General features: G+C 50.9%; 1 protein-coding gene and 1 long non-coding RNA gene across 7 annotated transcripts in view; both read left to right on the top strand.

The window, feature by feature from the left end:
- The first annotated feature begins 236 nt into the window (after positions 1-236).
- LOC121072229 lies at positions 237-9,724 on the top strand. Its single transcript, XR_005821084.1, has 3 exons — positions 237-387; positions 946-1,144; positions 9,467-9,724. It is a non-coding gene; the product is annotated as an uncharacterized LOC121072229 (long non-coding RNA).
- An 8,618-nt stretch (positions 9,725-18,342) lies between these two features.
- NRP2 (neuropilin 2) overlaps positions 18,343-21,401 on the top strand; it is an 86,902-nt gene continuing 83,843 nt past the window's right edge. For 5 of the 6 annotated variants that reach the window (XM_040560728.1, XM_040560726.1, XM_040560727.1 and 2 more), the window contains exon 1: positions 18,343-18,754. In XM_040560728.1, the coding sequence (XP_040416662.1) occupies positions 18,682-18,754 (73 nt within the window). In that variant the 5' untranslated portion in view covers positions 18,343-18,681. The remainder of the gene's footprint in view (positions 18,755-21,401) is intronic. The other variant, XM_040560731.1, reaches the window with a different exon arrangement.

Below are 21,401 nucleotides of genomic sequence, written 5' to 3'. Positions count from 1 at the left end.
AATATGCCTGACAAACTAACCCAAGACAGACAAGTTGGCTGTGCTCACAGCAAAAAGAAAAAAAAAAAAAAAAAAAAGCTCAGTTCAGAGGAAACAGCCCTGCTTCGCTTTTCCAGAAGACTATCTGCATCTGAAAGAAAATAATTTATTGGGAAATATGTACAGTAGAGTAAAATTGCAAAATAAGATATTCAATGGGGATTCTATATAAAACTGTGCCCTTTGCTTCCAGCAGGTAATGAATAAAAATGATATAAAGAAGCAATGAACTTTCAATGTTTTATATTTAAAATACATTTTGTGAGGAAAACAATGTGCCATAGAAACAGGACTGAAAGGTTCTCCAAGATAATGCCAGCAACTGCAAGATGTTAGCAGCGTTGTCGTGTAAGTTTCAAGGTGTGGGTTTTTAATTTTCTCTTATGAATCACAGAAGCAGTCATGAAAGCTATCATTAAAATTCATTACAAGAAAAGTAAACTTACATTATAACCTACCCCATTCTTCTCCAAATTCTGGGTACTGGTTAGGAAGCACTGTCTGCTTCTCTGCCAAAACCTTACCTACGCAATGAGATTTAATCTCTAGGCTCTGTTAAAGCTGAGTTTTCATCATCATATCCTTCAATCCAGAGTACAAAAAAAATAAAAAATAAAGAAACCAATATTGCTAATCTAAATTGCAGCCTAGATTTCAAAACCAGCAAGCTATGATTTTAAGAGGCTTCATCTGCCATAATTTTTTCTAGGAATGAAAAGAGAATAAAAAGTAGATCAAATATGAAGACAGCAGATTATAAGTAAATAAAAGTAAATAAAGCAGCCCTCATTCCTTCCCTTTTCCCCTTCCTGCTAGGTATGTTGCTATACATATACGTACATCATATATATTTAGGTATTGCTGCTTTGATCTAAAAACCAGTTTGCTCCTCCAACATATTTCCAGCCATTCCCTCTCTCCAAAGGAAAGAGGAGTCAGGAGGAACAGCAGTATATGCACATGAGAAAAACTGGTGAAAACGATTCATGAGTGGATGGACGTACAGAACAGCCAGGACTGAGCCATACACAGCAAAGCGAGCAGGAGGTGTTCAAACAGAGCAACATTTCCACATGCTACGTGTCGGCCCAACACCTGCATCTCTGTAAGTGGCAGTTTGCAGAGTGGGCTGGTGTGTGCAGAGAGGTTCCTGCCCTGGCTGGGGCAGGGTGAGTGCTGTGGAGCAGCTGTGCTGCAGCAGGTGAGTGCTGTGGGGCAGGCACCAGGGCCTTGGCATGGTGGCAGTGTGTTCACTGGCCTGGCCAGGATGGGAAAGGTTGAAACCAAAGCATAAATGGGAGTCAATCCTGAAGCTGTTGTAAGGTTATGTTAAGCAGACTGACAGGCTGCTGGTTATTCAGTATGCAGAGGAAATCAAAGGTGCTCTTAGCATGTCCAGTTGCCAACTCTACATTCAAGTTTGGCCAAATAAGTCACAGCTACGAGAATATTAGGTTCAAGTAGGGTATTTGGGTCCATTAGAGGCACGCATACTCTTAATCATGGAATGCGTCCTCTCCTTGCTTCCCTCCTTGTTCCTCGCTTCATCCCTTGCATGGAAGCAAGTTCCCTGTCATTTTCTTTATGTATAAGAAAAAGGACACTGAGGCCTGAGTCCAATGTGCATTTACCAGTTATGCTGCCAGGCTCCCCTTCCTACCCCAACCCTACCTCCTAGCAACTTGGTCCCACCCCATCCTCCACGCCTTTTCTCCTTCCCCAGCTGTAAGGGTTTTCATTGCTGTGAGAGGACAAAGATAACAGAGCTGCTATTGGGAAAAAAATCATTTTTCTTCACTGGGCTGTTTTTATCGTGGGCTGTTTCCCAGCTCAGTCCCCCCAAATTGCTTTAATAGCACAACAGAGTGATAGAGCAGTGATGGAACAAGGTTGGGAGGGTTAGGATGAGTTGGAAAGTGGTTAGGTTGTCGTTGCTACAAAACAGAAAAGGAAAAGAAAAGCAAGAATGCTAAATCACAGCCAAAGCACAATGTATTTAGGGGCCTTGGATTTGAAAAGCCAAGCACCATCTTCTGCAACGGTTACATTCCTCTGCAAGTTTACTTCTGGCCAAGTTTCCTGTGAGCAGAGGCAGCATTCGCTAAGCTTGAATTCCTGAGGCTCTTGCTTGTGGATTTTCTTCTGTGTTCAGCATTAAAAGAGGGAAATCATGAGACTTAACTCAGGCTGTGGCTTTTCCCCTTCCTGGGGCGGTGGAGGCACCAAGGAGCCCTGGAACCCATCATGTGGGGGTAGCACATGTCACCTTGGTGGCCTGGGGACGTGGGTACCAGGGAAGACAGGGCAGTGGTGGGCCCATCTGGGCAGGACACACTGAGGTTTCCATTCCCTCAGCTCAGGATGGTTCCCCGTTCCTGCTCTCTCTGTCAGAGTTCCCAGTTCATGCTCTCTCTGTCAGTGAGGAGGTGTTGGTCTGTCAGTAGCTGCGCTGCTGCTGCCAATGCCACCAAGTGTTTGTGGCAGTGCCATTGCTCTGGGCTTCAGCCCCGGTGGGACTCCCAGCTTCAGACAGCGAAAGGCGCTGCCCAAGGTTCCTGTGTGAGGAGTAAAGGGGGCAGCAAGGTAGCAACCAGAGCAGCAGGTCACAAAGCACGGCCAAGGTGGTCACTGTCATGGCAGCGGCTCTAGTGTGGTGTTTTATTCATCACTTTTAGGGCGTTTTCGTTCCCCTGGCAGGGGCTGGCTAAGGGATGCCAGCAAATGATTCAAGTCACCCTGCAACGTGGTTTTTGTCAGTCACGGGCTTGGCCGCAGCAGTGACATTTGGGCAGGGCTCCCTGGGCCCTGGAGGCGCCGGAGGAGTGTGTTTGCCAGCTGAGCTCCAGGGTCCTCCTGGCCCTGCAACCACCAGGAACAAAGGGGCCCTCAGCCCAACATGGGCAGTGTTTGGGGTGATGTTTTGAGCAGGACGTCTTTTGTTTTGTCTGTTTGGTTACGTGTGTCCTCTTGGATGCTTGTACTGAACAAGAGTCATTTGTTCTCTCACCAACTTCAAAAAGGTTGAGTCCAGCTGGATTTGTGTTTTAGGTGTAGAGAGCCAACAATGCGCCCATCAGCTGCCCTGTCCCAGAGAGCTGGGCACAGTGTTGCCTTAGGCACTTCTGTGCCTAAGGAGTGGGAGTGAGAAGGTGCTGAGCAAACGGCCTCGCTGGAGCAGGGCCTGGGGACTGAGCCCACCAGGCAGCACAAGGCCCTCAGCTTTGGGGATGTTTTGATGCTTATGTACCCATGATACTTAGCTGCCAAGTGATGTACTTGTTTGCTTTAATTTATTAGCCTTTTTATTTAAAAGCAAACAACAACAAAAAACAACGCTTCCACTTAGTTCACTCTGCTCCCTGCACCTCCACCTCTCCCTTCTCCCAGTGCCTCCTGTAGCCAGAGCCTTGGCTCACAAACCAGAAAGCAGATCGGTGTGAAAACACAAAATGGGTAGAAAAAACGCCTGGAGGGAGGACAGGCACATTGCTTGTGTCCCTGTGCAAGGCTGGCAGGCTGTGGACAGGGTAACTCTGGTGCAGGCAACCACATGCTGGGTCCTGCTGCCTCCGTCGGTCTGTGCATGGGGATCTCCTGTCACAGTGCAGCGCTGACTGGTGACGGAGCAGGGCAGGGGCTCACTTTGCTTTCACTCCTGCTGTGAGTGCTCTCAAGCTAAGATGTTTTTACGTTGTCCTTATCCTCAGAGTAATAAACGTTGCGCTGTGGGAGTGTAAACACAGGAAAGGAACAGGACAAAAAAAAAAAATCCAAAAAATTCAGGCTGGTGCGGTGCAGTCAGGACATTTCTTTTCCTAACAGGATATGGGATCAGAGGAAAAAAACTATGCATCAAATCGCGTGTGGTCCAGGGGCAGGGGGGCAGCAGGCAAACTAAGCAGGCTGTTGGCTGGGCTGGGAAGCCCACGCCATGCAGCAGCTCGGCAGCAGGTCCCCACAGTGGTGTGTGCCCACAGCCGGGGCTGCAGGGGGTGGGGAGGCTCTGTGGGCCTGGCTGTGGCCTGTGGAGGTCCCGGTTTGGTTCGGCACCGCCGGGGAGCAGAGCAGCTGGGGGCCCTTGGCTGCTCCAGTGAGCAGTGGCAGGAAGGGCCAGGGGCTCTGTTCACTGCTCAGCACCAGCCCCCCACCAGATTTGGGACACCTCAGAAGAGCACTCAGCATTGTAATTCCTGTCAGCCAGGGTCCCCTCTGATGTCTGTTCTGTGCAGGCACAGCACGCAAGGAGCTGGCTGCCCATGCAGCCCCTGAGGCCGGGCTGGTGCCGGAGGAGAGGTGGGATCCAGGCTGCGGGGCTGCAGACAAAGCCAGGAAGCTGTTTCTGGTCAGGCATTTCAGGGGAGGGCATGATTTCCACAACAATAAGTGCATCTGATTATTTGATTAAGGGGAAGATGCGGTCCCCACAAGGAGGGCCTCACACCCAAAGGAGGAATAACTCATGTCCCCGCTGAATGGGAAGCAGCCGCTGTGACAGGGCAGGAGGGTGAGTGCAATCTCCTACTGAGGCTTTGATCAGCCGGGGTTAAGCACGGCGGCTGCTAACATGGCTGAAAACCAACCGGCAGAAGGAGGTTCCTGCTGCAGCATCATGCCAGGCCCACTCCCAGCCCTCTGCTCCTCTTTTCTACAGTCCTTCACCCTCTGTTTGGAGGGACCTTCCTGGCAGGTCCTGCCTCCTGGCCTCCGCTGGCTCTGGCAGGGCCATGTCCATGCTGAGCCCCACTGTGCTGGGCACTGCAGCACATCCCTGTATTTCTAACCGTTCATTCATCCCCATCTCTTTGATAAGCTGGGAAAGAGGCCCCTTGTTTCACCCCTCTGCTATGACTAAGGTGGAGAGATGGTGAAGTGTGGAGTTGGCAGGACAGAGAGGATTGTTTTCCATTTCCACCTCTCCTGGGCACTTGCACAATCTGTTTGTAGTCACAGGCACTTGGGGTTCCTCTTGTCCCTGGTGTGGTTGAGCCATCCCCCTTCACCCCAGCAATGGGAGGCCCCTGGGGACATGGCTGCATTTCAAGAGATGATTCTTCTCAACTGGTACCAGCAGCTGGTGATCCAGTGATTAGCTGATGGTCCTCGGTGGAGGCTGGACGAAGTGTTCAATGTAGCAGTTTTACAGCTGTCCTTTGCCTTCCCAAGACAGGCAGACCCAAAGCCTCGGCATCCCAATAGCTTGACCCACACAAGTCCTTCCTGCAGGAGAGCCCCAGGGCACAAAGGCACCATGTGGGTATAGAATGGGCTCAGAGATCTGAGCTGCACCCTACTCTCCCTTGGACGGAGCTACAGTGCACGTAAAAGTAACTTGTATTTGGCCCACATAATCATAATACTTGGAAGCAAGAGCAAGAAGGAGATGATTTGGCACTCCACAGGGATTAGAGCTCTCCAAGATCTTTACAAACACAACACAGTTAACCCTTGCAAGAGAGAGAAACCCTACTCATCTGCATGGAGGGGAGCACTGGCTGCACATGAAAGTCACTGGCACTCCAAAAGCAGAGTAAGCCCCCAAAATAAGAAAAAAACTATTCAAATACATATCTCTACACAGAGTTGTATTGCATGGGTGCAGCTTACAGATCAGCAAACAAGCCCTGAGATTTTGAGCCCAGGTTACATCTAGGAGTTTATCTAACAGGAAAAAAAAATTTCAATTTTGATGTGTGTGTGTTCTGTGAGGATTTGTGTGGTCATGCTGTGGAATGGATTGGTCCAGCGCTTTGTGCTTTGCATGCCTCATAGCCTCTCTCACTCCCCAAGCTTTGTGCAGCCAATGCCACAAGGTTTGCCACAGTGCATTTGGCATCCCACCCTCAGTAAATCATCCCAATATCATCTGGCTCAGAGCTCCTAGGAATCTGGACAACCTTGACAGAAGGTATGGATAATGGACTGGGAAATCCAGTGGAAGAGTCTTGGGGAACATGAGACTGTAAGATAGGATGCTTCCCCGATCTGCCTTGAACCTTAGGTCTCCTCCTAAGAGTGCAGCTAGAGAGCATCCCTTTAAATGGACACTGCTTCAGAGGTATTGACTTACCAGTGGCCTGGGTACAACTCCCCATGAAACTTCAACCTGTGATATGCATGTCACTAAGAGACAAACAATACCATCTGCAGCCTGCCCCTTCTAGATGTCAGCTCTGTTTATAGAAAAGAAGGGGGTGGTGAGCGTCTGTTAAAATGTATTACTTCCTGACGTCATTTTTGAGAAGTCATATATTATAGTGGGACTAGTCAGTCAAAACTGTCTAATGGCACAGTGGTCAGTGCTCCTTAACTTCTTCCTCTCAGCGGCTGCTACAGAGGGACAGAGATACTAAAAATAACATTTCTGTCCCAAAATATCTTGACTTATTTAAGAGTGTATGTGTAGAGGGAGTGCTAATATTTCACGTGATTCGTGCCCTGTGACATATGTATCCCTGGGGAAGCAGAGCTCTCTGGAGACCTGCGGGGAGAGTGGAGGAATAGAAACCATGAGCTCAAGGAACAGGAAAAATTTTGAGGCACAAAAGGAGATGTTTGTGTCGCCTTCCCATAACTGCAGGCTCTGAAGCAATTACCAACAGAATCAATAGGTTCATCTTAAGCTAATGAAAAAAGCAGGTAAGAAAGATTCCTTCCCCATCCCGCACCCACATTCTCATTTACCTTGGGCAAAAAGCACAATAAAACATGCCTAGATATGAATTCTCCACCAGAACCGGTATTTTATACCCACTCACAGAGGGTAAGTGACTTCATGTGGTATACTGCAGTGGGAATTCAGGCATGTAATGTAATAACAAGAAAGGATTTTCAGATTTGTCTCAGGAACCCTGCTAGCTCAGACGTTGTAAAAGAATCCCAGACCTTCATGTCCATCTCGGTCTTAAAAAGAGTGAAATACATCCCCTGGTTCTTTATTTTGAAAAATTGCTGCAGGAAATGTAGGCAAACAGCACCTCACATCTGAACTGCACATTACCATCCCTCAGTTCTTTACTAGTGTAATAAAATCCCACAGCGCAACTGCTTAACCAACTTCTTTGCTTAGTAAGCTTTTCACTAGTCATCTGTATAGGATGTGGCAGCACAGAGTCCAAGCCTAAACAGGGGTTTCTAGGCAAAACCTCAAGGCAAGCAGGAAAAGAAAAAGGAAAAGTGCTGCCTCTGGGGGTGAAGCAGCAACACAACACAACAGACCAGGATAGGGCATGAAAAATACAGTATACACATAGAGCTGACAGCCATAATGTAATGTGACCCCAGTCACATTGGTATTTGATTAGCGAACGCAAAGGGATTGGGAAACAGTCCTGCTCTTAGGAGAAAGAAATCTTTCACATCCCTATAGTCAAGACCTCAGCTTTGTTGTTTTTTTTGTTGATTTTTTTTTTTGGAGATGGTATCTTAACACTGTAGCAGAACAGGCTGTGCTACCAGAGTGCATAAGTCCCTACATGTCCCTGTACACAGGATTTCCCCCCAGGGTGCCAGCTGAAGGAGCAGTGGCTTGTGGCAGTCCCAGACGAGGTCTGTAGCAGGTACCATGGTGGATTGTGAGCTCTCCTGTGTGCCCGCTGTGTTCGGGGCTGTGGCCATCACACCACAGATGGGGAGTTTGCAAATTTGTGTGCTTTTTAGCTTGGTTACTGGCAGCTGGCTTTGGGGAGCTCCAACTTTGTACGTTCCTGTTGCACAAACAGTGCAGTGTGAGTGCTTGTGCGCTCTCTTTGTGGAATCTCACAGAGGGACAACCAAGTCACATTCTCTGCCACCTCCTCCTCCCGGGGCTGCAGGTGGCTGGGTTCATCCTGCACACAAACCTGGTCAGCAGCCAGCAGCTCTGGAGAGGAGCTGAGCATTGCCAGCTATTCACCTCTCCCCAAGAGAACCATTCTGGGGGTTAAAATCAGAGGTGCCAGCTTTCCCCTTCCTCCTCCTCGCCCCCCTCTCTGCACTGCTTCTCTGCGTTATTTTATTTCAGCAAAGCTCTGCTTTGCTCCTGAAATCTCCCTCTGTCCTGGCATTTCATTTCCCTCCGAGTGAGATAAATAAATAATAACAGTGGTCAAAAATGCGTGGTGCATGTAACAAAGCCTGGAGTGCCAGGAAGCAACTGGTGTGCCTGATTTTTCAGTGAAAGTCCAGGTGCAATCTCGGCAGCACGGCTACTGTCTGCCTTTCAAGCAGATGTCTTCATATAAAGCTCCCGCTGCCACCCCGCTCCCTTTGTGTTCGGTGCAGGGAGGACGGGAGCGGGAGACAATATAAATTAATATCCATTGGAATGACAGCAGCTGGTGCCTTGCATAGCTGCAAACACGTGTCTTAGAAGTAGAGTGATTAGTTGTAAAACTGTAGAGCTGAATGTTTATGCTTGATCAATTACAGGAAAACAATGGATGGGTTTTTTTTCCAAGTGGGAGGAGTGAGGGGAGGGAGTCTTCAGCCATGAGATGATTCTCTTCTTTTTATATAATAATAGCTGCAGAGAACATGGGGCCTGCTTACTGAAGGGACTGGCAAAACAGCAGCTTCTGGAGAACCTACTGATTGCTGGTTCTCCACAGCACTTTTGAAAAACAAGATCTTTTTAGGCTTTAGACTGAAAACTTCGTAACATTTAAGAGGGACAGACTCAGCTGCCCAAAGCAAGGAGCATGTGGGAATGAATTAGCCAAAGTTTTATAGCGTGTGAGCACACACATTACATCTAGAGGCCTTCAGCTGTAAGAACTTATTTCAGTGTCTTTCATTTCACAGATCCTCTCCCCTCTGCTCCCCAGCTCAGAAAGAGCAGTCCTGTCAGCGGAGTATCCCTTCAGTGGCAGTGGAGTGGTGCAAAAGCGTGGCTAGGACTTCACTACCAATTCTTTAGCAACTCTGATTGCAAAAAGAGGCCGTGTCCCTCCCCACATCTGCCAAAAAAAAAAAAAAAAAAGGAAAGAAATTGAGTTACATTTTGCAATAATTCTAATGGAAATGCTAATGGGATGAACAGCAATACAAAGCCAGTGAATGACCCAGCAATTTCATCTGTGCTGGCAACAGATGACCATCTAAACCATGTTCGGGTAATTTTTCCTCTCATTAGCAGCACAATAACTCATACACACAAATCCATAGGCATTTGCTATAATTTTTTAAAACAGGGCTGGAAATAGAAGTAAGTGCATGCAGTCTGCAAGCGTTACAGCATATGTTGGCTGTAAATCTGTCTGGAAGTGGCCCGATCCTGTTCCTGGGTAAACCAGTGGAATTTTGCCACTGACTTCAATGGAAGCAGGATGGGATTTTTTGGACTTATTTTAAAGTGGGTCTTTGTTTCTTTGGAACAAAGTTTTCAGCTTCACAGCTATGTTTCAGTACTTGGCTTGAACTCCAGTCAATTCACCTTTCATGTGTTTAACAGATGGGGCTTCTTTGCTGCTCACCTTCTGCTTGGCATCAGCACTGGAGCAGGGCTCATCTAGGTGACGGTCACCCAGGACCTGGCATGTGTGGGACCCGTGGTCATGCTGTGGGGCTGAGCTGAGAGGAGACAGGAGCTCACGCTGCCTTCCCTGAACACCTTTGGTCTGAACGTGTTAGAGTACTTTGAAGAGAGAAAACCACTGCCTCTGTATTATCAGCACCATCGGGGGAAAGCAGCCAAAATGTCTGTTGGAGAGCAAAGGTGAGTGGTGGCACAAGAGGGCTGAGGAGCACGGGGGTCTCTGCTCTGCCCTGAATGGGTCTAGTGACTCAGGGCTGTGTCATGTAACATGGAAGTTGTTTGCAGTCACTGTGGCTTTCCTAAACCACCTGTAGCCCTTTGAGGTGGCACTGTGTTGGCAAGTATTACATAGGATATACATACACACTTTCAGCTTAAGTTTGTAAGGCAAAGAGGCTTGTATATGGTTATATGTATCTCTTGCTGCCACAGTAACTTTTGAACCTTGGGGCAATTTCATCAGAAATATAAATCTCCTGCAAGGTTTGAGCTGGGGACAGAGGACAGAGAGACTGCTCTCGTGCTATCACTACAAGAAAAAACTGAGCTCAACCTTTATTGTACGGCAGTGGATCCAACCACATACTAGGCACCTCTAGAAAAGTGGTGTTCATTTGTCCTGTTGCTCACAGAGCTAATTGCTTCATTGATATTCTTTTTTGGTGGCCTCAGCGTGACAAATCTAGCTCTTTTTTTCTCTTCAAAGAGTGCACTCTCATGCTGCTCCTTTCTGGCATTGTCCCTGCTCCCACCTGGCCTCCTTGCTGAGCACTTTTGGCTCCCCCTTCCTGGCTCTGTCTCTATGCTGCTCCCCCCAAAGACCCCTGGGCTCCTCTGCCAATTGTATTCGCACTTTCTTCTCCCTCACTCTCTGGTAGCAGTGCACCCCCTCTCAGCTGTTGATGGTTTACAACTCATCCATCCACCCCCCATCTGAAATTTCCACCACAACAAAAAACTCAGGAATGAGGCAATTAATATGTATTATTTCAATAGGAGACTTAAAAACAAAAAGCTTTTGCAACAACTTCCCAGTCAGAACCACGGAGACTATTGTAAGGCAGAAAACCTAAGAAACGGCAGCTGTAAAATATATTTAAAAGCCTTTATTCTTTCCTATCACAATGTGGCAAAAGAGACTAAATACAGCTTTCCATTTGTTTAACTAAAAGCTGCCATTCCTCAGTCTCTTTGATGATAATGATACCCACAGTTACAATCAAACTTCAGCACACACACGGAAAACTTTGAGCTCTGTACCAACTTTGCACAATGTATTATTAATACTGAGATTTGTGAACCCAAATGCTCTGAGGTGCTGAGAGCAAGGGAAAGCCTGACTGTGCTGGGCTCCTGGTTGATGCTGATAAATGCAGCACACTGTGGAGGAAAAAGAAAAACCTGTAACTTAATATTGTTTGTATTACAGTAGCCACTGGACCTACTATGCTACACATGGGGAGAGACCATTCAGGAGTTCATAATCAAGTAGAGAACTCAGAGAAGGGGTGGGAGAGAAAAAGTATTAGCAGTTCTGTTCCGCTAATGTGGAAATGAAATGCAATACACTAAAGGACTAGTACTGCCCACAGGCTAACACTGGGTTGGGTCCTGAATCACTTGTCCACTGCAGGAAGACCAAAAGACCCTACTGAGTCTCCTAAGCTGCAGCTGCTTGGCCACAAACCCACCCCTCATTTCATGAAGCCTGATAGTTGTTATTTTAGTGCATTTCTTTACTGCAGCAGATTTTTGGTGTTAAGCCCTAAGTTTAAGCTTCTGAGTGGAACAATCTGAATTTGAGGAGGCCCATGTGCTCCTAAAGTCCTGTGAAGGCAGCTTAGCATGAGAGTGAAACATTGCCCTGTGGTACAAGCTGCCCAGAAAATGGGCATGGTTAATTTTCTGTAGGTCCCAATTCCCCCGAGGACCATCCGGTGTAGTTATTTGAGGCATGGGCCTCTGTGCCTCTCAGCAGCCATGCTGTGCCATCCTATTGACTGTGAAGCAGGCTTAGCACCATTGATTTCCATGAGAAGTTTTACTGCAAATCAATGGCATTGTGTGTGCGGGATCCTGAGGAGACAAGGAAGAAACCTCTGGGGAAAAAAGGAGCTATGCTGCAATGATAAGGAAGCAGCCCCGGCCCAGAGGGAAACTGTGACTCAGAATGTTCAAGGAAAGGGAAAGGAAGCAGGGAAAAGCTCCTCTGAGATTATGGATTTCTTGTCTAGGAAGTGACACAAATACGAGGTCTTGAGTTGAGGTGCACACGTGTGTCAAAGGGAAGATTACAAAGACAGTCCTCTGCCTGCTGCATCCAGCAGAGCTGTTCCCAGCAAGATCATAGCTTCGCTATGAAATCTTTCGGTAGGTAAACATGTACATCAGTTCTGTGCCAAATGCGCTCTGAAATGTTCCCAAAATACAGGAGTGTTTGTCTGTGATGAAAACATCTCAGCCTTGCTTCTCACTATCAGCTTGGATCCACTAGATCTGTTCCCTTCCCTGTCCTCATCTGTCATTTATTAGCAGAATACATGCCTTCTTTCTGTTGTGAAATTGCTTTTTTGGGTTACTGAAACATGCTTGGTGATGGCAGGTGAAAAGTAGTGGTCCCTTAGGACTTTCAGGGACATCCTCACGTAAGTGCTTTGTGTTGAAAACCCGTTTCCAAACAACAGGGTATCCAGCAGTATCAGAGGAAAGTTCCTACCTCTGATATTGCACAGGCGTAGACGTATGGCACTCTCTCCCTCAACAGTTTACAACTTGACTAAATGCAAAAGTAATCCACGGGCTTGTCATCCACGTTGTATCTGGTTCTTGGTTTCTGTCTGTTTGTCTCTTCAGATTGTAAACTGTTTTAGGGAAGAACTGTCTTTGATTCTGTGTTTGGACAGCAGAAGGGTCCCAGTCCTTGCTGAGCCAGGTACCATAATACAAATAAGGCACAATAATTTGTTTTAAAATGAACATCAAAGAAAATAAAAGATTAAAAGGGAAAGACGACCTTTCATAGCTCAAAGCTTCCCCCCATGATAGTGCTCCAGAAGAATGTGCTCTCTGCTGGAAGGAGCGTCTAGCCCAGTCGCTGGGAGGGCCGTGCGACGTACCGCCACAGGAGCCAGCACTGGAATGTGCCTGGGCGCAGGGGGAGAGGAGAGGTCAAAAGCTAAAGCATGATAAGCAAAAGAGAAAGCCCTTTAAAATATACACACACATTTTCTTGCCAGAATCTATCAAGCAAAGAGCCAAAGCATGGTAATGGCATTTTGTTTATAGGAAAAAGAAATCGCTTCTGGCCTAAGAATGTCTTTGCCAAGTTTCAGGCAAGGGGGAGTCAAAATGACTTGCTGGTTTAAGAATGTGTGTATTTTTAAGGTGGTGTTTTAATAAGATTGCTGGTGTGTCCCTTTCTAACACTGAGCACACAGCCCTGTAAGCACTTACTCCGGAGCACAACACAGTGTGGAAGCCAGCCCGGCGGAAGTCGATGGCGGCACTTACAGCTAAAGACATCATGCTGGCTTTGCAGGGCTCAGCCGCTTGGGTCACATCCAGACGTCAGGGAAGTTGATGGATGAGCTCTCACCAGCTTCAGCAGACTTTAAATGAGGCCCTTGGTTTCTGGCTGTAACTGGGTAGGTGTCCACAACTGTGCCCCTCTAATTTGGTCTGTAGAGAAGTTGCTGTTGACCCTGCCTGGAGTGGGGTCCACCTGGAGCTTCTCCAGCGTAAAGCTGACCAGATGCTGCCCTGTGGGTAGAGACCTGCAGAGACCATGGATGGTGGGTCATTTTGGGTGCTTTTACCAGATGAACGCACAGGGCTTGGGTCACCTCACACTAGCAGGAGGTTATTTGATTTTTCAAGACTCTTAACCACACCCTACTGTGTCAGTGGGGTAAGAAAATCAAACCCAATGGAAAGCCCTCAATAGCAAAGCCACGTGCCAGGGTCTGATGGAGGGGCAGAGGGCTCCATGGTCCCCTCTGCCAGTGAGGAGAAGCTGAGGGGGATTGGGCACCCCCCTTGCAAGCTGGGAGCCTGTGCCAGGCTGGTGCTTCAGGAGCTTTAATGCAGACTCTTGTTTCCACAGCACATCGCCACATATAGCCCACGCTTGGACAGTATCAGATGCCTGTCTGTAAGGGAACTGCTGAGTCCAGAAAGAAAACCCACCAGCATCTGCAGAAAAGCTGTCCTTCATATGAGGAGCCCCTAGCACTGGTGGCAGCATGGAGCAGGGAGATCTTGGAGCACAGCAGGAACCAGGTAGGTCATTTGTGGAGATGGAGACAGGAGGGATGGCTGTCTGCAGGCTTGGGGTTTCACTTCAGGGGTTTCTGCTGCTGTTACCAAAAGACTAGGCCTGTTGGTATGTTACAGTGGTCCCAGATCTGTCCTCTCCAGCCTGGGTCACGGTGTGACCCCTTCCCCTCTTCCACTTTCCCTCCCAGGTCCATTCACTGTACCAAACAACAGCATGCAATCATCTTGCGGGGCTTATTTCTGCCTAATGTACCCACCCAGTGGGATTTCAGTGAACATTAAAGCGGTAGATGGAGCCTTTAATGAAGTTAACCTGCTGAAACCAGGAGAGCGTTTGGTTGAAGTACACCTGAAAGCCCTGGATTACACAGCAGCTGCTTCAAAAGAAACCCATTCCCTCCTTTCATACCGCTGCCGTATTGAGAAATAATACAGCACCTTTATATTCAGTCTAATTTAGTCAGCCTGCCGAAGTCTGAAAGCTTTTTTTTATTAACTCTGGAGATGCAGGGGCTTTCCTCCCCCCGCCGGCACTACTGCTCCCCCGTGCAGGCTGCAGGGAGCAGGCCCCCAGCAGCACACCCGAGCAGCTCCCCAGCCGCGAGGGATCGCTCCCCGCTAATCCAATGATGGATTTTAACTCCATTAGTTTTGCTTCCTCCATTCTCTTCCCTGTTTCTTCCGTTTATTCATTGTCCCTCATCCCCTTGTTCTGTCTCTTTGTTTCTTTTGCCACCTCCCTTCTCTGTTCTTCTCTTCCTTTTCCTCATTTTTTGTGGCTTTTTTTTTTTTGCTCCCCTCTTTTCATTTCCCCTTTCCAGGTTGCCTCAGCACTCCCATTTCCCCGGCAGCGGTGCCACTCTCCGGCTCTCCCCGTGGCTCTGCCACACACCGTCACTGGCCCGGTGCCCACAGCAGTGCCTGTGCTTCGGGCCACACCACAGCCAGGCAGCACGAGCACTGGGTGTCCTCTGCATGCCAGCGGTGTTCCCCAGGTGCAACAGACCTGTGGGCACGAGAGGCAGCAGGAGAAAGCAGCTCCTTGCCGCCCTGCAGCTGCTGGCAGCTTGGAAAAATGTGGGGGAGGTGAGTTAGGAGGAGGTGAGCAGTCTGGGGCAGCTTCTGGGCTCGCCCTCTAGACAGGTTTTGACCACAGACTAGTAGCTGTGGTATCCCCATGAAAAATTAACTGGGAAACTTGCTAATTAAGCCACCTCTACACTGGAAGTTTATGGACTTGACTGCAGCGTGCCAAACTGCTTTCTCCAAGTTGGGGGATTGGCCTGCTTTTTGAATATGGACCAATTCCCGAGTGAATAGTCTGGCTGAACACTAGGGCTAATGGGATGCTAAGGTAATTATTGGCTATTTGTGGCTATAAAATGAGACCTCGTAATCATGCACCTGATAGACTAATAAAAACATTTTATACGATGCACTTAGAGCTTTTTAGCTGAGGAGCTCAAAGCACTGCACGGAGGAGGAGAGCTGCAGCCTGCCCAGCTCCTGCGAGGAGGCAGGGAGACAACCCGCGCCGTCTGCCCCCATGCCCCACACTCCCACTTCCTGGGTATCCTGCCAAAAATGTCCGAGTCCCTGCTCTCCTGCTGACTGACAATACTTAAGGTTTTATCTAGGCTGGGTATCATTTTTCCTCGCTGTCATTCCTAACCCGGTTTCTGTCCTGCCGCGTTATTTTTTCTGGAAGGCTGTCAAGTTCTGCATTGGAAATAGTGTGTTTTGACATAAAACTGGGGGAGAGACCCTGTTTGTCCAGCTACTCTGGAGCCCAGAGGAGGGTACAGGAATACATGACGCACTGGGTTTTTATTTTCTTTTAAATCAGGATTGAAAAAGGCTCTAAGGAAAAGCTGGGGGGTTTCCTGCTTTACAGACACCTCCTGATGGTCAGTTCATGGGGTGAGAAGGACTCATTTAGAAAGAGGAAGCTGTGATTGAAAATAAATGAGTCTGTATGATCAATGTTGAAAAGCAGCTGCAATTAGAGGGAAGAGAAGAGCAGAAGTGTGCCAGGGAAAACCCTAGGTACGTGGGCCCTCGGGTCAGCAGCAGGGAGCTAGGCAGTGTTTGAGGAGGTAAAGGCTTTCTGCTGGAGGGGAGGAGAGAGATGGGGGAAGTTTCGCTACATCACAGCTCTGACTAACGCTTGGGCTGCACAATTGCTTCCACCAAATTTAATGCAGATGGCACAATAAATATTAGAGTACCACTATGTTACGTATTGTCTCATTCTCAGTGAGGTTTTGTGGATGATTCTGACATACAGATATGGAAAAATGCGGCAGTTCCTGATGGGTTTGGCAACTTTTAAGTCCCCATGGTAGGACCAAATGGAGAGCCACGAGCAGGCAGAGCCACAAGCCCTTCGCAGAAGCGGGGCTTTACCGGCACAGAGAGCTGACGAGGTCCAGCCTTGCTTGGGGCAAGGAGCAATGCCCACAGCAGCAGCTGCCCTGGAAACAGGCAGAGGTAAGTTCAGGATGCATAGTTTCACCTTATGCTCAGTTCCTTCAAGACCGAGAGAGGATCTGTGTCTTAAATGCTCCCATCAGAAGTATTTTTTGGACTCTTTTGTATCCGAGCTGGACTAGCAGGTGTCACCAGCATGGTTGTCATCCTGTCCTGAACACCTACAGTGGTAAAAACTGCAGGAGCACTGCCTGGTATTTCAGTTGTGCCTTTCTTTCCCTGATAGCAGCACATTGTGGAGAGGAGACTTGAGAACTGACACGAAACACATGGCTGGATTTGTGGAGAGCTATTGAGAAGCAGCTGAGAGAAACCTCTGTGAGCAGCAGGTAACTTCATTTCCCATCGCCATATTCTTTCCTAGAGTTATCTTCTCTTCTTCACTCAGTAGTGGATCAGAGCTGGTAACAGTTCAGGGCCGTGTTTGCACTCTTCTGTTCACCTTAACCAGGGGAAATGCCTGAATGTAATGCAAGGAAAACTGCCCCTGCGCTGTACGGTGTGTTAAATGGGGCCATCTCCGTCTAGGGCTTGGTAACCTCTTCTTTTCCATGCACATCTCAAGAGAGCAATGATTCATGCTGTGGATTTATATTGCGCTGCGGTATCTATGTTATGGTTCGCAAAGGCTATTTATACACACAAAAAATCACACTTTGCTAGCTTGATAGTAGTCTAACTATAAGCAAGTAGTAAATAATAGTTGCATAATTGCACACCAAAATACAATAAATAAGGCAGCAGGCTCAGTTGCCACTGGCTTTGCGTTGACTTCAACAAGTGTTGGAGCACGTTTGAGCGACAGAAGATGCAGAATAAGGTACTGAAACACACAGGAGGAGCAGGGACGCTGTGGCCCTCGGGGTAACGGCTGAAATATCAGATCTGTCTGCCAGGCCAAATCTGTTGCTGTCAATGAACTGGCCTCAGAGGAACTGGGCGCGCTCGTGCTGTGTGTGTGTGTGTGCTCGACAGGTTGGCATCGTGATTTCACTGACGTGAGCTGGTGATGCTACCCGCAACTGATAGACAGCAGAGTACAAAATAATTAGTCTCATCACCTTCAGTGAATACCAGTGAAATGTTCGTACTTTCCCTCTCACCCACACAACGATGTATTTTGCTTCTGCCACATGTCGGTATTTCTTCACTAATTACCAACTTTAAAGAAGTGAGGTAACGTGGTCTTAATCCCCTTGTCTACTGTAAATCTGGAAGTTACAGTCGACAAGCTAGGGACTGATTAACAAAGTAAATGGCATGGGTTTGAGCAGCTTTTCGGTTCGGGGTCCTAGGGCTCGTTTCACCGCTGTGAAGTCCCTTTCACCTCTGAAGTCCCGGGATGTCAAAGGGCCGGGGCGCGCGTTAGCCCCGGTGTGCCGGGTACTGGCTCTGTGCTGCTGCGCTGCGTGCACCGAAGCGCCGGGCAGGCAGGGGCTGTGCACCTGCCGGGCACGAAGGCGCACAAACTTTCCGAGCGCTCTCCGGGCTGCTGCGAGCGCTGCTCTGCGGCTCCGCGCTGGGAGAGCGCCGCGGCGGAGCCCGGCGGGGACCGCGCAAGCCGGCCGCGGGGCGAGCTCGGGGAGCCCCGCGCGTCCCGCTCCGCTCCGCCGCATCCCGGAGCTGCTCCCCGGCCCCTCCGCCGCGCCGCAGCGGCGAGGCAGGGCGCTGCCGGTCCCCGAGGCGCTGAGCGGCGACAATCCTTGTCCTGACGCTCCCCCCTCCGACAGCTGCCGGCTGGCTGCGGCTCGCACCGCCCCGCTCCTCCGCCGGCCCGGCGGCTCCCGGCGGAGAGGGGCCCGGCGGGCGAGGCTCCCCCCGCCCGGAGCCGGCCCGGCCCCGCTCCCCGGCCCCGCGGGGGGCTCCGGGGGGCTCCGGGGGGCCCGGCGGGCGGCGCCGGGGCGGGCCGCGGGTGCGGGCGCCCCGAGGGGGCGGTGCGCGGGCGGGCCGGGGGGGGCCGGGGGGCGGCGCTGCCGCTCGGCGCTGCCAGCCACATGCCGCCCTGCCTGAAAAGGCTGCGAGGCGCCGGCGGGGAGCGAGAGGAGGCGCAGACGGCGCCCCAGCCCGCACCGACACCGCCACCGCCGCCAGCGCCGCCGCCGCGCCCCGGGGGATGCCGAGGCGCCGGCCCCGCGGGTCGCCCTAGGGGACAGGCGCTGCCCCGGCACCGCCCGCAGCCCGCAGACCCGGCCGGGGGGAGCCGCCCCCGCCGAGCCCCGAGTGGGGCAGGGAGGCGAAGCCCGGCCCCGCACAGCCTCGGTGGCGTTGGTTTTCGTTTTTTGGTGGTGGTGCTTTGATTGTTTTTTTCTTCTTTTTTTCTTTTTTTTTTTTTTTTCCCCGCTGTTGTTATTTATTTCTGGCGAAGGATGGATACGTTTCTCCTGGCGTGGGGATTTCTAGCGCTGTGCTTGCCCGGCTCCGGAGGCACGGCGGACACAGGTAAGGCGGGGATGCCCCCGGCCGCCCAACTTTCGGGTGCCCGTGCGCGGCCCCGGGAACCGCTCGGGGCTCGGCGGCGCGGGACTTGGGGGATTGGGGGGATCCGCGCCCGCGGCGTGTGGGGCCGGGCTCGGGGCGCATCGCCCGCAGCCGCCCGGCTCCCCTCGGCCCCGGGAAGTTGCGGTGCCGCTCCGTGCGGGGAGCCGCCGCATCCCGGGCACAGCACCCGGCTGCAACGCCGGGAAACTTTGGGTGAGCGGGGCGAGGCGTGTGGTGGAGCCGCGCTGGCAGCAGGAGAGGCTTGCGGAGGGGGCACCTGGCTGCCGGGCCCCTGCCCGCGGTGAGCACGGACCCACGGCTATGGCACGACCGGCCCGGGACCTAGCGGGCTCCGATCCGGGCTGGGCTGTCAGCGGGCAGGGGGATGAAGCCTGCTCCTGGCGCTTGGGCTGCTCCGGCTGGGGGCCAGCCGAGGCAGGGCCCTCTGCTCCCCAGTCGCTGGCTTTGGGTCCAGCTACTGGGGCCGGTGGGTCCCCGCTGGAGCAGGCGCTGGAGGGGAGGGATGTGCCCACCCGGCCTCCCGCCTGGGGCTCTGTCTGCGGTCACCACCGCAGGAGCTGCCCGGCAGGACGGTGGTGCCAAGCCAGCAGCTGCCGAGCTGGGTTTCTCTGCCACTAGCCGGACCCACAGGACGTGCCCCAGCTGGCTGTGGGGCATGCAGGGTCCCTATCCATGGTGTGACCCAGACAGTGTTAGGTGGCGAGGGTCTGTCCATGCCTTCTCCCTGCCCCTCTGCTTTCCCCTTGCCCTAAGCCTCATGGCCACCGCCTCCCCCTTGGAAAGGGAAGTGGGAGAGTCTGCCGTTGAGAAAGTCCCTTTCTTGCAGCAGCAAGGCACAGACGTTCCCGGCACACGCTTCTTGTACATGGAGTTGCTGGTTGGCATCGCCTCCTTTCCTTATGGCTGTAAAGGAACGAAGAAGAAAAAATCTCATCTTTTGTTCATTTAGGAAAATAAATGAATGAGCACTCAATGGGGGTAAAGAGAAAGGGTAGAGTCCTGCGAGGCCCCTGCCGGGTGAGCCAGCCTTTCCACATGGTCCCCATTCCAAAGGCGCTGTCTGGTCCCCTGGAGCGGGTGCTGTGCTGAGGCGCTGACCTGGGGCTTGCTCCTGAGGATGCACTGGCCAGCCCCAGCTGCGATCCCTGCGGCTGCTGAGGCTGTGCATGCACGTGTGTGTCTGTGTGACCACCTCCTGCCATCCTCCCGTGGGCTCAGGAGCAGGACTTCTTGTCGGGAAGGGTTTTATGAGCTGACCATGTCGCTGAGGCCACTCAGTTGCTGTAAGAAATGCTTATTTGAATGCGGGGTTTTCCCGGCTAAGCAGAGCATCACATGGTGTTTGAGCCAGCAAGGAAGTTGTCTCCCTGCGGCTGACACCAGCAGCTTTTTGCCTAGACGCTGTTGTTGTGCTTCAAACCTGGTCAAATGACTTGATTGTGAGCCCAGTGAGCAAAGGTATGGGGTAACGGGACGCGCGCCTCCGTCGGGCTAAGCTCAGCTCCAGTAAATTAGCCAGCCTAGTAAGAAAAACATGCCCGAGGTAGATGGATTTATGTTTCAGTCTGGTGTATCTGAAAGCCTTCCCCCATTACGAAAGTCCGTCTTAAGGTTCCCCGAGGGAGGTTAATAGAGAGGGGAGATGATTTTAATAGACAATAATATGATAATCCGCCTGGAAAAAAAACCTTGTGCAATATTTCTACAGCGAGAGATAAACAGCGCAGCTGCCAATTTGTATGTAGCCGAGCAAACCCTGAGATAACCACAGAGGGGAGTGGGTGGGAGACCCTGGAAGATAAATCTGGAGGCTGGATGGCTGTGTGTTTTTCGTCTTCCTTTAAAAAGCAATCAAGTAAGAAAGTAACAGGTTTGAGTGACCCGAGTACCGAGCCGTGCAGATGATGTTTATGCAGCTCTGAGCGAAGCTCGCTCTTGAAGCCTTCCCAATAGTTTGCTTAAAAGCTGGTATTTTTAGTAATGGCTTAGGAGCTGTAGCAAGGTGGGGAGGGGGACCAAAACAAATTGCTGCCAAGCAGGCGCACAGCCGCGCACATACAAACATGCACACCCACCCACACAAGTGTAGTGTAACGCCTTTTGCCCGTTGTGCTGTTAACTCAGCTCTTACGGGGAACAAAAGCTTTTTTAGCCTAGGAATCAGACAGTTGTCAGGAGCATCACTGAAACGCCTGATACAAGCTCAGTGGGGGGCTCTGACCCAGGTTAGGATGTTGGATTTTGTTTTCCTAACTTTCTTGCCACAGCAAAATCGCCGTGTGTGGTGCCTGGAGTGACAGGCAGACCCCGTGCACGTCCCAGGGGCTCTGCGGGGCACTCCCCATCTCCCTGCCCTGCTCCTTCACCTCCCCGCTCACACCGCCTTGGCATTTACCCCATGTTTGGTACCTCAGCGTGGCTCGGAGGTTAAAGTGAGAAGGCAGCCGGCTCTGCTGGGCCGGAGAAGGCAGCGCTCCCCGTCCCAGCGGCGTGCTGGTCCCAGCGGCATGCTGCTCCAGGCGGGCGGCTTGGTTTCCTAACAGAAACCTCCAGTGCCGCCGGGCTCCAGGACATGGTGGCCTTGTAC

The sequence above is a fragment of the Cygnus olor genome, chromosome 6 (assembly GCF_009769625.2).
Source record: "Cygnus olor isolate bCygOlo1 chromosome 6, bCygOlo1.pri.v2, whole genome shotgun sequence".
Lineage (NCBI taxonomy): Eukaryota > Metazoa > Chordata > Aves > Anseriformes > Anatidae > Cygnus > Cygnus olor.
Note: the sequence above shows the minus strand (reverse complement) of the source record. Positions and strands in the feature narration are given on the sequence as shown.